General features: G+C 44.4%; 1 protein-coding gene across 1 annotated transcript in view; it reads left to right on the top strand.

Moving 5' to 3' along the window:
- The window catches only part of diaph2 (diaphanous-related formin 2), a 689,895-nt gene that overhangs the window by 344,747 nt on the left and 328,323 nt on the right, over window positions 1-16,825 (top strand). Inside the window, 1 exon segment of the mRNA XM_024383199.2 lies at window positions 14,038-14,136. Within this exon segment, the coding sequence (XP_024238967.2) occupies window positions 14,038-14,136 (99 nt within the window).

Here is a 16,825-nt window from a genome sequence, read left to right as displayed (position 1 = left end):
TCCCAGGGCGGATTGCAGAGGTCAACACTACAAATATTGATTATTTGCATCAACTTCATGTAATTGTCTATAAAAGCCTTTGAGACTTATGAAATGCTTGTCAGTATACTTCATAATTCCATAGTAACATCTGGCAAAATATCTAAAGACACTGAGTCAGCAGACTTTGAAAAAGTCATTCTCAAAAGTTTTGGCCACGACTGTACATCTGCATTGTTTGGAGTTTTAGGCTAGGTTTATGTATTAGCACTTTGTGACATCTGCTGATGTATAAAAATGGCTTTATAAATATATTTGATTTGAAGTGCTTCAAAGGAGATAACCACGGATCTGTGTCACTTGAAATCGCAGCTGCCTTTGTGCAGGTGATTCACCTCTCACAAATCTACCTGTAATTTAGTGGGGCTTTGAGCATCAGGCTCTCTGTAGTTCAGAGATCAGAGAGAGACGACTCACACTGCCACTCAGACCCCCTTTAATTTAACCCATTGATCCTCCACGTGGCTCGAAAGGATCCAGCACTTTGGATCCAGCACTGTCTTTCCTCGTCATATTCCCGAGCCGCCCAAAGTCTTTTCCTCTCTAACCGGAATGCTGAATAGCGGGAGGATAAAACAATGTCTCTGTTTAGATTGGTTAGTTTCCTGAGTGGAGTTTGTCACTATGTTGCTTTTCCTTTGGTCCAGCAGTGACCTCCATGGTATGTGCTTAGTTAAAGGTCCAGTTGTAACTCAATGTTGATTTTGGATTTGTTTTCTTCTGGAAAGCCACTCTCTGCATGAACTGGAAAACACTACTCTCTGTACCTGGAGTAACAGTCAACCCTTTCATTTAGACAATGGAGAGAGGGGGAGAATGAGAGTGTTGGGGAGTGGAAATAAAATTGTTCTTTAATATTGTGATTGAACTATCCAGTGGTGACTGTAACTCAATAAGTTCTGCTGATGATGGGAGTGGAACAGTAATGTAGTAGCAGGTGAAGGCCTACTTTGGCTCTGTGTGGTTTTTACTGGAGTTCTCCATTGGCCCGGAGACTGCTCTTTACAAGTTAAAACAGAGCACTAAGTGACAGTCTCTGAACCTTCATCGCCCTCTTTACTGCCGCTGGTTAACACAAAATCCAATTCAGGAGTAACCCAGACTGGGATTTTAGCAGCAGGTCTCGTAAACACCTCAATCCAGGCTGCTGAGAGTGGGGTTGGAACACGATTCACACTCCCCCACCATGGACCATCCATACACCGAATTCCAATGCAGAGGAGGTCAGACACATATTTACAATCCTACCAGCACACTAATCAAGGCCTCAGCGTGAGCAGGAAACAAAAGACCCACCCAACACGACAGTAACGGTGGTTGCTGCACCCTAATGGCTGCTAGGGCAAGTCTATCATTTTAACTCATTAAGTTTGACTAAAACTGTTATAACTCTTGTCATTAAACCAAACAAGGGAGACTGTAATCAAGGCTGCACTTCTAACAGGATGTAACGATGGGCTGCAACGTCGTTGGAAGCCAAATCAGAAATAATTGGCGGTTAGCTGCCAGCATGTCACAAAGCGGTAATGATGTTTTGAATGACACGTGAGGTCTCTTTCTTTTGCCTTATTATTTTCTCTTCTAGGTTGTCTCTCAGGGCCTCATCCACCCCCTCCCTCCGTTCAGCTCTGGGACTCTGACTTTTCTCCTCTCTTTCTTTTTTTCCACACAAACCTGTCTCTGTTTTCTCAGGGGTTCTTTTGGCTGTGGCTGGCTGTCAGCAGGCCTGGAGATGGGAGCCTCACAGGAAGTGGTTAATGCAGAGGAGAAAGGCTGGGGAGTTGTGGTAGTGTGTGGGTTTGTGATGCGAGGCCTCGAAGGGATGGCCTGAGTAACATAAGCCATGAGCGCCAAAAGCTTTCTCTCAGTCTCTACTTCCATGTCTTTTCCTTGACCAGTTGGATCTAGCTCAGAGCACAGGGATCACACACCCTACAGCACCACACCAGGGCCAATGAAGCCCCCTTTAAAACAACAACAAGCCTCCCCTCAGCACGCATTCCTACTGCGACTCCTGGCCCAAGCACACTCTCCCCATGTTTTCATTCGCGCTCTGATTTCGCTTTGTCCTCATCTTACATTCCCCTCCCAGAGGACATAACTGCCTCTTTGATGAGAGAGCGCGAGAGAGACTGAACTATTTAGTATGTTTGGGTACGACTGATATAACACTGTGTTCGCTTATAGAAAGTCAAGGCAGGTATACAGCGACAGACACACATCAGATTCAAATGCAGTTCACAACTGAACACCTCTCTTCTCCCCCCCAGATGCTCAATAGTACATATTTAATCAGGGCATTTCTGCTTTGACACCTACATGTCACTGGAGCATGTTAGACGGGAGGCTGTCTGAAGAATAGTCATCAGGATGTGACACAGACAAAGCCTTTAAAGCCTCAATCTTGCACTGCAGCCCAGCTGGTGCGTTGCTTCACAATATACTCGGCACTCAACGGTTGTCAAAAATTGTTTATCGTCAGCCAGGGAGATCTGTATTGGTTTGTGCCAAGTGGCAAGGCATGAATTTTAGCTGCAGCTGCTGTCTTTTATAGGATTGGGGACTTACAATTATACTGTACTATCTGCCCCTGACGGTGTTGATTCCCCGGGATAAACCCATTGCTGCTAACAAGCGTGGAGCCTCTCCGCCAGAATGGAAAAGTTTTCCCCCTCCTTATCCTTCAGCAAACCTTGACATTTCCCCATGCAGACATATGAAGTATTTCTTAAGTCCTTTCACACCTTCATAGACAAATTGGATCAACCTATCGGTTAACCTTCAAGTGAAGGGGATAATAGTCAACCACATTTCTAAAACATAAACCTTGTAAAGCCGAGTTGCACCCCACTGTTTTTTTCCCCTTCCTTTGACAATGCTTCATGTTTGACTCTTTTTCTCAGTTCTTTTGAATAGAGAAACAGTCTGAATATGTATCCTAAGTCCAAAACACCAGTGGCTCAATATGAACTAAAAGGGTATGCCAGCAGGTAGACACTCAAGTCTACTCTGCTCACTATCAGAGAGATAGAACAGGTGGGCGGGGAGGTAGTCACACAAGCAGTCACACGGCCAAAGGAAGTGATGCTTTCAGAGCCAATTAGGAGCCACCGTACAGCTAGGGCCCAGAATACACCAGTTGCAGAGGCCGGTATCCCAGAAGTCATTATTTCTTTAGTAGTTAGGCTGGGTTATGTGAGTGTGGCCTCGGGATCACGAGAGAAGACATGATCAGAAGGTGACGGGGGCAAAGACACAGGTGGCGGGAGAAGAAGCAAACAAACTAAAATTGAAGCTCTAAACTACCCTTGCACAGACAACAAATGGACCACTCTCCCTGAGTCGCTCGCCGCTTTTCATCATGTCTTCATCTCCCAAAATGTTTGAGCAAGAGATGACAAAAGAGGAAAAAAGGCGCCAGGAGAGAAAGAGAGGGCAGATTAGGTTCTGTCAGATGACAAATGTACAGAAGGCAGACCTGTCGAGTAGACTCCAAACTAGGGCATTTGCCAACGAGATAAAGGAGACCACACTCTGTTGTCATATCAAACGGTGAGAGTGCAGTAGAAATAGTTCCACTAGTTGCTGTTAGCAGTTGATGTTATTCTTCAATAACACAGACCCCAAAGCAAATCAAGGGGAGAAAAAATAGGTTTATTCAAAGAGAACAAATCATAGTTGTTATGCTGGGAAGTACAGTTGAAGTCGGAAGTTTACATACATACACTTAGGTTGGAGTCATTAAAACTCGTTTTTCATCCACGCCAAAACTATAGTTTGTTAAAAATACATTTGAGGAAAGTCGTTTAGGACATCTACTTTGTGCATGACACAAGTCATTTTTCCAACAATTGTTTACAGACAGATTATTTCACTTATAATTCACTGTATCACAATTCCAGTGGGTCAGAAGTTTACATACACTAAGTTGACTGTACATTTAAACAGCTTGGAAAATTCCAAAAAATGATTTCATGGCTTTAGAAGCTTCTGATAGGCTAATTGACATCATTTGAGTCAATTGGAGGTGTACCTGTGGATGTATTTCAAGGCCTACCTTCAAACTCAGTGCCTCTTTGCTTGACATCATGGTTGAAAAATGAGTTTTAATGACTTCAACTGTAGCTATGAATCCCGGACCGAAGTTCCTCACATGTCTCTGACCCATTAATCATTATTTCCCCATTATAGAAAAACAACTATTTCCATTGATCGTTAATTCCCTCTTGACCTTTAGTCCTCTGCTTTGTGTATTTATCTTCACATATTTGTACATTGCCAACATTTATCCCAGTATCATGTGTCAGACAGAGCATCAGTCATGTTCATTGTAGTGTCAACACAAATACTGTTGACTGTTCTTTGAATTGTTATTATATACTTACAATCTAGCAGTAGCAAACGTATGGTCTTTATTAGAGCAAGAAAGAAAGAATGAGAGTTGGAGACAATGGAACAGCAATAAGAGCTGTATGCATGCATCCCTGCATGTTTCTTTGTGTTTGTGTGTAACCATTGCGTCTGAAGGCTTAGTTGGGGAAACAGAGAGGGGAGTTAAGGGGAGCATAGTGCTGCTTCTGCTAGCTGGTAGATATCTCTTCTCTAGCCCTGCTCTCTGTACTTTAGCACTCAGGCTGGGTCTGGGCCTGTGTACCGTAGAGCTGGGAGAGGTAATAGAGACTACTGGGACATAAGTTTTCCTGCCAGCTGTCTGAAGAGGCCCAGCCTCAAATCTCTGCTTCTCATCCCGGAGCTGTTACATGAGCCTAGGCTTCAGTGTTTCTCCTGCTGAATGCTTAAACCCAGCTAGGCAGGGCCTTCGCTTAATGGACGCTGGAGGCAGCCGTTTGTAGCATCAGCAACTGCCTCTCTGGGCACTCAAGCGCATTGGGTCATGGCGGGCTGCCCCGACCCAACCGGAGAACAGGTTCCTGGAGCTCATTGCCTGTCAGGCCCAGTCCTCAGGCTGCCCTCGAGCTCTCTTCACGGTCAACTAACAAGGCCTTACCACACTCTCTGCCTCTCCCAGACAGAGAAGGAAGAGAACAACAATGTTCTCAAGGTCTCATCACTCCTAAATGAAACAGCAGAGATGTTAGAGGTCGTCTTGAAGCTCAGGTCAATGACTTTTTTTTTTCTACTTGTCATGCAGTCATTTCACTTAGTTTTCCCAAGATATGTTCTGTGTTAAAAGCCATCCCGTTATTCTCTGTATAATGTATTTTAATTGTCTGCAGCAACACTGTGAGTAATGCAATATTCCACCTTTCCTTCATGGAAGACTAATCAGAATCCCCAGTCTACGAGATAAGCTATTAGCAGTTGGAGTCAGCAGATATCCCCCAGGTGGAATATGCCATTTGTAATGCTCTGGCAACTCCTATATGAAACTGCTGGATGAGTGTGATCCATGAAAGCAATCACAGATGGATGAGTCATTGCAGGGTTAAATCCTGCCAAGATTTCCTGGATTCCTCAACATGCACATCACATTTTCAGAATATTTGTAACGCGGAAGGTTACAGCACTGCATTTCCATTTCTGATGGATGGTAAGCAAAGTATGAATGCAGAATGTCTACCTCTATGTTAGGGGTTAGCCATCCCTCTTCTTCCTTCTCATCTCTCGGGTCAAACACTCAGGTCAGAGTAAGAACATAACTAAATATGGAGGACATGAATGAGATCTGTATGAATGAGTTTCTCTCCCTCACACATGAGGAGGAAGAGGTGGTGGTTATTCCACTGTGCTGTGTGTCTCCAGGCCCAGCTCTGCATCTCCATTCCCAGCTGTGTGTCTCCAGGCCCAGCTGTGTGTCTCCAGGCCCAGCTGTGTGTCTCCAGGCCCAGCTGTGTGACTCAAGGCCTAGGCCCAGCTGTGTGTCTCCAGGCCCCGCTGTGTGACTCAAGGCTGGGCCTCTCCACTCCTCTCCTCTTACCTTCATACTGAAGCCATTAATGCGCCATGGGTCATTATATCACCCTGGGAGATTCATCTCTCCTCCCAATGCCTCCTCCATCTCCGTCTTCAGTTAGCCCTGGACTGACTAGAACCAGCTGCTGAGGGGAAAGACAGGTGACCTTCGGAGAGCGTGAGAGGGACAGTTGAATTGAACACTCATGTTCACTCATGTGGACAGTCAGGCATGTACACACACACATACACACACACACACACACACACACACACACACACACACACACACACCATGATTTCCATCATTATCATTACCAGCCACTTCCCCAACTCCCTGTTATCATTAGACATGATGATGATTGCATGGATGAGAGTACAACCTCTCCCCCAGCTGCAGCTCGGTTCTAATTGCCTCACCTTGGGTTGTGGAGTGGTGAGACAGTCTGTCCGAAATGTTCCCACTGTGTGAAGGTCAAGCCTGGGCAACAACGAAGATGTTATCCAAATGGCTTAACTAACTCGGCTCTCAGAGTGAGGATCATACCTATTCAGTCCGATAGACAAGTATTTAGTACCTACATCTCTTAACATCAAGAAATGAGATGTTTCTCTAAGGAGTTGATTGCCCAAATCGCTTCAGATAATGGATTGGGTCTGATGGACGGCTGTTGCAGACACTAATTTCCAGACCACGTCATCAAAAATCCTCCACTGTTTCCAAATGTGGAATGTACATTAAGCACTTATCTTGCTCCCGGACTGTTTGTTATGCTGCCCTCAGATTCAATTTGTGCACTTTTTCATTCTTGACTGGCCTTATCTGATCAATGATGGTTCGCTAGCCTTAAGAAAAGAAGAAGAAAAAGAAACAATTTCAGGGTTCCCGAGTGAAAGAAAAGTATTGCCTTTTTGAGAGTGGGAGCACGCTTTTGAGATCATAGATTGAGGGAGGAGTGGAAAGAGAGGGTTTATATCCCAACAGTAAATTGGCTTTGGGGTTGAGAGAGAGACCTCTGTTTAGCCCTAATCAATGGGAGAAATTGGACACAGCTGGAATTCGCTGGTCAAATGGTGTTTTCTAACCTTAAGTTCTGCCCTCTATTTTGGGAGTTCTCGTGCTCGTCCGTTGACCCTGGTCTTCAGGGTCGGATATCACATGTGTTTTTGGGGGTGACATCGAAGGAGATACAGTGCTTCAAAGGTAACAGCCCCTGGAACATGACTCTGTCATATGTTTCAGATGCACTCTGGGTACCTAACAGGAAATAACTGTTACTCTTCTCAATGACACAGAAAAACAAGCCGATTTGACCACATGATCTCTTATTTTGAAAGAAAAACATTGTATACACACAAACATCATAAAATGTTTTCCTACATGGCTATGTAGTTAGCTATTGTTGTATTCCATTACACATCTAACAGAGAATGTACGCTTAAAAGCAGATGTCAACTGCTTGACACAGACAATTACACTGTCTGTTATTACTCTTACACTGCCAAAACACATCCCTGTCTATTCCCTATAATAGCCTTGTTGGCTGGGCTAGATGCAAAATCAAGCAATCGTCCCACACTACATGGCCAAAAGTATGTGGACAACTGCTCGTTGAACACCTAATTCCAAATTAATCAGCATTATAATGGAGTTGGGCCCCCCTTTGCTGCTATAACAGCCTCCACTCTTCTGGGAAGGCTTTCCACTAGATGTTTGAACATTTCTGCTGCTTCCATTCATTCACAAGAGCATTAGTGAGGTCGGGACACTGATGTTGGGCGATTAGTCCTGGCTCGCAGCTTTCCAATTCATCCCAAAGGTGTTCGATGGGGTTGAAGTCAGGACTCTGTGCAGGACAGTCAAGTTCTTTCACACTGATCTCAAAATCAATTTCTCTATGGACCTCACTTTGTGCACTGGGGCATTGTCATGCTGAAACGGGAAAGGGCCTTCCCCAAACTGTTGCCAAAAAGTTTGAAGCACCTAATCGTCTAGAATGTCATTGTATGCTGCAGCGTTAAGATTTCCCTTCACTGGAACTAAAGGGCCTAACCCAAACCATGGAAAAACAGCCCCAGACCATTATTCCTCCTCCACCAAACTTTATAGTTGGCACTATGCATTGGTGCAGGTAGTGTTCTGCTGGCATCCACCAAACCCAGGTGAGCTCTTCAGTAAGGTCATTCTACTGCCAATGTTTGTCTATGAAGATTGCATGGCTGTGGACTCAATTTTATACTCCTGTCAGCAACGGGTGTGGGTGAAAAAGCCAAATTCACAAATTTGAAGGGGTGTCCACATACTTTTGTGTCTATATAGTGTATATCCAAAGCCTCCCTTTAGAGAAACCAGCTGCATCCCAAAGAACCAATATCCTTGGAAATAAATCGGTATTTTTCCAATTCCGTTAAAATGTTTGAGTATTGCACATCTAGATGTGTGAGCTGCAGCTGAAGCAGGCATCGGCAGAACCCTATGGCTCTGCCTCTCTCAGAATCCATCTCCTTTAGAGGGGCTGGCAGCTCTGGTGGCTCAATCCCCAGCGTGAGTCAGAGAGATGGAGGACGGAACACATGTTTGCAGGCAGATTGCACATTTGGTGGGGAATAAATTGCCTACTGGACAGCCAGACTCCACATTGTCTGGTCCACTCTACGTCAGCCTGCCCTTAAATACATCTGTACAGGACCTGTCATCAATGCTTTCTTCAGTTTCTACTTTCGAAAAGGCCTCCCATCGCTCGGTGTTGTCGTCTGGTGGTTTGTTGTCTAGTAGTGGCTGCGCTTCGTCGGACCAGTCTCTGTCTCCGGAAGTTAACATATGGTAGTGTTTAGCTTTCTAATGCCCCGGGCCCTTCTGGCTGGTCTTTAGGGAGATATCTCATGGAAGACTACCAGCAAAATGATTGCGGCCCAGTCAACACAGCGAACGGCCAAGTGTGGAAGAACTCTGGTTATCAGGATCTCTCCAGAGCTAACCACCGTCCAAAACTCACATACAAGGCTCACACAGACGCCAAACCATCTTAAACTGTCCAAATCAGTTTATATTGCTTGTGTAGTTTATCTATTTTTTTTTCAATAAAATCCTTCATTCTATGGTTGGCTCCTCTGGCCTTAATAAGCTGTTATACTCCCCTTCCTCTGGTAATGAAGTGTAACTATTATCCTGGGCTGGGCCTAACATGCATATGATTATCTTGGCAACGAAATAACTTCAGTGTTATTGTTTAACGGTCATTTGGAAAAGTCTTTCTCTTTTTCGGTACCAGTCTCCTATGTGTTTCCCTCCCTTGATATGCCGTTCTGACAAAGCATTGGGAAAATCTCTCTGGTTATATTACACTGACACATTCTTGTAGTCTGACTGACATGGTCAAGATGCATCAGAAACCTCCTTTTCCCAAGTGCTCCATCTGGCCTTGCTTTAAACAATGCACGATTTTTGCTGTGAATATTAACCAACATGCTGCTCTACAGAAGTCATTCATATTTTAGTGTTATTTGTGTCCTACATGTACTCAGCATGTCTTACTCAAATTTAACTTATCTGTGTGTGATCGGAGTTCTCAATAAAAACTTAACGAGCCATCACTATTGGTTGTTTCAGTGAAAGGCTTTTCGCTATGCGAGGCCCAGCTGCTGTCTAGCTCAGTTTACCACGTGCCCTGAGGAACACAACATGCTCCCACCCTGCTCATTCCTGTCCAAATGGACCTACCTCCTGATCTCATCGATAGCTCTCGCATAGACGCTAAGTGCTACTTTTGGTTCGCCAATGAAAACAATTACCACAGCCTCTCGCTGTTAATTTGTGATTAAGATTGCATTATTGCCATGTGTCGGGCCTGACAGCCTGTCATAGGAATGATACATCCTGACGAGAAATGGGCCCCATGCTTTCATTGTGCCCGACAGCTCCAGCAAACCTGCTGGCTGCCAATTTCACCCCCTTCCTCTACCCACCACAAACTGCTCTCTCATAAATGGATTCACGGAAGATTGTATTAACAAATAAAGGGCTCTAAGAGAGGGATGGCGCTTGTTGTTGGAGTCTTACATCTTAGCCACTGGGCAGTCAGTAAAACACGTTTGGTGCTGGCAAGTAGTTTTATCAACTGTCAAGCGATAGCCTCAAGGGGAGGTTGAGCGGTTAAGGTTTTACTTGGCAATAGCATAACTCTATTTATTTGCAAACTTTTGGTTAGGATGGAAACGAGGCTGACGACTAGTATACGTGTTTTTTGGTCTGTTTTCCCGTTGCTTTGAAATGGCCACATGTAGTTATCCTGTCCACACTGGACACTGAATAAACTGGCAGGCAGTATGTGATTTCCCCTTCCAGGCCCCATCAGTCCACACATGGAGATATGAGGAAACATGCGGCGTGTGGCAGAATTGAATCAGTGAGCATGTATACTAGCAGATAGCAGCTAGATCAGGGATGGGCAACTGGTAGCCCCCTCCCGTTTTTTTGGCCCACGGACCAATAAAATAAAGGTTTTGCACAAGGTCCTTTTTTTCTGGATCTTTGTAGAATTTCGATCCATTTTGAGTCGCACAAAATCGTGTGTTCTCTACTCCGACATTTAATCCACAGATAGAAGGGGACACCTAGTTATTTTCTAGTAATCTCACCTTCAGTAGTAGTAGTCTTCTTCTACGACTATGACTACTTCTTCTGTGTACTTTATATGTCAGTTGGCAACCAATTTTAAGGTGCATTATCACCAACAACTGGACTGGAGTGTTCACCTCAGTTCATCTTTCAATCACCCATGTGGGTATATGCTCCTAAAAAGCAATGAGGAGATGGGAGAGGTGTGACTTGCAGCGCGCTAAGCGTAAAAAATAGAACTACGTAACATTTTAACACTTGTTGATGTATGGATGTGGGTACCCAGATCCATGAGCCACTGCGGCCCCTCATGAGTTTCCCCACCCCCATCAAAGTTGCATATCTTTGAGCTAGATATAAGCTATCACCATCCCTCTCTCTAACCTATTCCGCTGCTGCTGCTTCTAACCCGAGCCCAGCAGGACAGGAAACGCACAATGGGACAATATCATATTGGAATGGGGCTGTAGCTCGCCTAGGGGTTAAGAGTGTTAGGCCAGTAACCGAAAGGTTGCTAGTTTGAATCCCCGAGCCGACTTGGTGAAACACCTCTTGATGTACCCTTGAGCAAGGCACTTAATAATTCCATAATTTTTCCTGTAAGTCACTCTGGATATGAGTGTTTGCTAAATGTAAAAAAAAAATATATAAATCTAATGTGTCTGTTTTAGAGGACAGCTGAGGGTGAGGACAGCTGAGGGTGAGGACAGCTGAGGCGCTGGCGAATGTTTCAACAGCGTCCCACAGAGAGTGTGATGTACCCATGTGGAAGATCCAACTCGCACAAGGTGTGTGTGGGGGGGGTGTGTGTGTGGGGGGGGTCCAGGGCCCCGATATGGCCCCGATATGGCCCGTCGTTGTCCCACTTACTGCCTGCAAAAAACCATAGACCTCCCTGTGGGGAGATCAGTGATTCCTGATGTTTTATTTTCTCTGGGCCTCTAGTTACTTTGTCTGAGGCTTGGTCTCCGTGAGAAGCTCTTGGCCCATGAACAAGGCTCATCCAACCGTCTCACTGCACTTGACCCGGGGACTTATGGGTCCGTGATGTCATCGCCAGGGGACTTGTCATGGGGCACTTCACCTAATCTGAGTGTTTTGAATAATAGGCTGTATCCAAATGATGCGGAGAGAAAAGTGGATACAGAAAATAATTCACCATGAAATGCAATGAAACAAGATCTTTTCACAGCCCTGTAAAATTAAAGGCCTCAAAGTCATCTCCTCGGATTACAGTTTCACAATATATATCCTTTTTTTCACATGGAAGTCTGAATTGGATAAAACAGTTGTTTACAGTTTTCTACAACCATGTACCAGTTATTAATTTCTTAAACCGCCAATCATACATTCTTGAACACTTACTGTATGTAGGTTTTCAAAACATTGTTTCACTCCTATGCATCTATCCACAAGACGTTTTAGAATTAAGGCTGGTTTACATCATATAAACAATTGTCGTAGCAACATCGTGACCATTTTATTGTTGTCCGATATCAGACTTGCTGTCATTATGAAGTATAGACACAAAATGACAGCCTCTGCATGACGACAGCAGCCCGCTGCTTCAAATAGCATACCTTCTCTATTTTAACACCAATAAACCCATCCATTTTAAAATACATTCAGTAAATGTAAACCTACCAAGCCAGGTAACTAAAAGCTAGCTGGCGAACCAGTTCAAATAATGAGTATAGCTGACAAGGTCTTAACTTTCGCTACTTTTGATGAATTCTAACCCCCAAAGACATAATCATTTACAAGGTAATGGCGAGCTTTCAGAAAATACATTTCTGCCACAGTGTGATGAAATAAAAGTAGCACTATGTCAAAATTCACACTTAAAAATTCAGAATAAAACTGAGGTCTGACTCTATACTAGCTTTGAGGGGTTAAATCATATTATTGAATCACCCTCCCTATTCCAGCAGCACAGTGTAAAGTATAAACAATATATTCCCTGAAGTGTTGTGTTGACAAACTGCCTGGTAGTGAGGCTGAGGCTGGTTGTGTTGGGTGCCTCAAGCAACATCTTCCCCTCACTACCAGCTCAGGAGATGCTGTTGCCTCTTGTTTCTTCAAATATGCAGATACTTTCTGGGGATCTGGTTGTTTGTTCTGGGTATTTCCTGGGAGACTCACACCTTGGGCTTAAATAAATAGAGGAATTGTGATGATTAGCGGCGAGGTGCGCTGCCACTCCCATAAGCCATCTTGAGTGGATGGGGTGGGGGTGACCAAGGAGTTTTCCTCTCTCCTTCTGCCGCCTCCACCTGAGTATACTGTACATTCCTTCCTTCCTCCCTTTCTTATCTCTCTCTCTCCCTCCCTCCTCTCCGTTTTAAAGACAGTATGCTCACTCCCTAGGGGTGGCTCCCAGACAAAGGGGCCCTGCTAGTTTGTATGCATACGTACCTGTACGTGTGTATGTAAATAAGAATTATTATTATTTAATTATTATGTGTGTAGAGGTAAACTTAATAGGAACGATTGGCTGACACATAGTGTCACCTATACCGTGCGGAATCTCCCTGACACACTGTCATTAAGATTGGGGCCGGTCTCCTGAGTCGTAGGCTGCTTGTGTGCTGCCTGCCTGTCTGCGTGCTGCCTGCCTGTCTGCGTGCTGCCTGCCTGTCTGCGTGCTGCCTGTCTGCGTGCTGCCTGCCTGTCTGCGTGCTGCCTGCCTGTCTGCGTGCTGCCTGCCTGTCTGCGTGCTGCCTGCCTGTCTGCGTGCTGCCTGCCTGTCGTGCTGCCTGCCTGTCTGTTGTGCTGCCTGCCTGCCTGTGTGATGCCTGCCTGCCTGTGTTGCCTGCCTGTGTGGCGTGTGCCTGCCTGTGTGCTCAGTGGAGCAGCAGTGTGTGGTTCTCTCCAGGATTACGCTGGGAACACAATTATCTCCCTGGCTTTGGGAGGCTGACAGAACGAGCCTTGGGGAAGGGGAGCTGTGTTTGTCAACTATCTTACAACACGCACGCACACACACACACACACACAAGCTGCTGCTGCAGGCTCGCTCCAGCAGACCAGGGCTTACATTAGTATTATACATGAATGTGAGAAACTAATATGGAGGGCCTAGCTGCTGGCGTCTAAATGGTGTAGATGTTACCTGGCAGGGTCTTTTTAGAGTGTAAAGCTTGGTTTCCATTGGCTTTAGAGCCCAGTTGGATGAGTGTGTTCCTGTGTTGGATTAAAAACTCATCACTCATATACTCCTTTTAAACACCACTTTGTCTTTGTTTCTCCATATGTGTAAGGCTCCCAATGTGTATTGTTACCTAGTGTGCTCATAACATAATGTGAATGTACATTTTCTAAATAAACCAGAATAATATATATTATGAAAATAACAAACTTAAGCAAACATTTAATCATTTCTTATGGGTCAAGGCCATTGCTACACTTTCCATACACCAGTTATGTTCCTCAGAATTGAATATGCATCCCTTCTGTTCTTTCTACAGTGAAAAATGAGGTGGATGAGACAGACGCCAGGGTGACGCAATTCAAGAAAAAGGCGAAGGAGCTGCGAATCTTGGACGCAAAGACGGCACAGAATTTGTGTAAGTACTCATTGCCCCTTTACCAAGCTTGTCCATCTGAGAAGAATGTCACTATGTCCCAGGAATGGTATAATTGAATTGTGAAAACTGTTTTTTTAAATGTAATTTGAGGCTATATGCTACCAGAATTTGGGCTCAATTAGGCACAGTGTGTTTTACAAATGCATGTTACATTCAGAGTACATGTGCCATATAACTCCGCATATAGGGCAGTTGCACTGTAGGACAGTCAACACCTACTAGCATTTTTTGCATTCAGGGCACATTTATCATTCCCTCCAGGATGGTGCAATTATGTGATTGCAGAATTCCCCGCATATTATGGGAAGGATTGACCCTTCACTGCACTGTTATCACATAAAACTGTTCCATCTCCACATTACAAAAAGTGTGCAATTTCAACCAATCACTGCATTTTAACCACATACAATTGTTCAATCAAGTCACACGCTAACAACCTTTTTTTGGTCAGAATTGCCGCAGCAAAATCAAGCATTTTTGCCCGTAGAGATCACAAAAAAATGCAGCGAAATCCTGGAGGGACTGTTTTCTAAACACGTATTACATTCAGAGTATGTGTCATATAACTCATCTAGCACATGGGGCTGTTGTACTGTAGGACGGTCAAGCTGTTTTGTTCGGCACTTATGATGACTAATGTTCTTAGGGCTATTTGCATACCCTACAAACAGGAATATTGTTTTACCTGAGCTGTGGGTAAGTGCTTTCTTGGCAATGTGCTGGGGGTCATCACTGCTACAGATGGATGAAGTCCCAGCCCCCTCTGATACCATTTGTAAAATCAACACAGAACAGGATCAAGAGACAACGCCGGGCGTTTGTTTTGTGATTTTCCCTAGCAGCAGGTGTGGACCATATGCTGTGAGCAACACCATCACTGTTTCTCTCTCCACCTCTGCCCTCTGACCTGCTAGACTTCTTCCTGCATCCGATGACGAAGAAGGCTTGCCTGGAATTCAAACGGAATATCTTTTTGTTTTTCTATTGTTTGACCTAACTAACTTATCAGTGTATTGGAGCAATATTCAGTTTGGACTCCAGTTCTTCTTTCTCATAGTAGCATAGCTAGAATTTTGCTGGTTATCAGTTATCGATGGATGGCTTATGCCTTACCAAGGAGAACCCTCTGTCACATTGACAGCTCCCAGTCCCCCCCAGGAAATATTCATGCTTTCAATGCTAAAATAGCAGGTCACATAAACGCCACCTCTTCCCTTGTCTATCCCTGTTTGTGGTTCTACTGGATCTGAAAACAAAGTATGTTAACATGGAGGGAATATACTTTAAATCTCCAGGCTGCTGTTGAGGGGGTGGTGGCACAAGTAGGGGCTAAACTCATATGTCAAAACAGGGTGAGATAAAATCCCAGAAATAGCAACAATTAGCAACTACACCGCCCCCTCCATCTCCATCTACTCTCTGACTCTGATTCCAGTCATGTTGACAGTGCGGTATCAAGTATTGCTTCATATCATCACTGTTCTCTTGTGATTGACATATTGATGATTACATCGGGGAAATAATAGACGGTTGGTGTTGGGGCGGGGAGCCTTGCTGGAGTGGGTGTAAGGTGTGTGTGTGTGACAGTGGAATGGAAACCATGACTACTCTAGACTACCCAGGTGACTGACTCACCTGCATACTTACACACTAACAAGCCTACTCATCCCCTCAGGAATATGCCTCTGCTTCATGTACTCAACTAATAGTGGTGGTGTGATGCCTCTTTGCTAGCTGGACATTGACTGGACACTGATGTATTGAATGGAAGTTGGGAAATGATGACTGTGATGGGAAATTATACTCAAGCCCATTATGTCCTGTGAGAAGTCTCTGACTAACACTAACCACCTCCATCTACCTCCAGGTTTCTCATCATACTCCCAGACTAACACTAACCACCTCCAGGTTTCTCAACACCCTCCCAGACTAACACTAACCACCTCCATCTACCTCCAGGTTTCTCATCATCCTCCCAGACTAACACTAACCACCTCCATCTACCTCCAGGTTTCTCATCAAATCAAATCAAATCAAATTTTATTTGTCACATACACATGGTTAGCAGATGTTAATGCGAGTGTAGCGAAATGCTTGTGCTTCTAGTTCAGACAATGCAGTAATAACCAACAAGTAATCTAACAATTCCAAAACTACTGTCTTATACACAGTGTAAGGGGATAAAGAATATGTACATAAGGATATATGAATGAGTGATGGTACAGAGCAGCATAGGCAAGATACAGTAGATGGTATCGAGTACAGTATATACATATGAGATGAGTATGTAAACAAAGTGGCATAGTTAAAGTGGCTAGTGATACAAGTATTACATAAGGATACAGTCGATGATATAGAGTACAGTATATACGTATGCATATGAGATGAATAATGTAGGGTAAGTAACATTATATAAGGTAGCATTGTTTAAAGTGGCTAGTGATATATTTACATCATTTCCCATCAATTCCCATTATTAAAGTGGCTGGAGTAGAGTCAGTGTCATTGACAGTGTGTTGGCAGTAGCCACTCAATGTTAGTGGTGGCTGTTTAACAGTCTGATGGCCTTGAGATAGAAGCTGTTTTTCAGTCTCTCGGTCCCAGCGTTGATGCACCTGTACTGACCTCGCCTTCTGGATGATAGCGGGGTGAACAGGCAGTGGCTCGG

This window comes from Oncorhynchus tshawytscha, linkage group LG21, assembly GCF_018296145.1.
Source record: "Oncorhynchus tshawytscha isolate Ot180627B linkage group LG21, Otsh_v2.0, whole genome shotgun sequence".
NCBI classification, from domain to species: Eukaryota; Metazoa; Chordata; class Actinopteri; order Salmoniformes; family Salmonidae; genus Oncorhynchus; species Oncorhynchus tshawytscha.
This window is presented reverse-complemented; position numbering and strand designations above follow the sequence as displayed.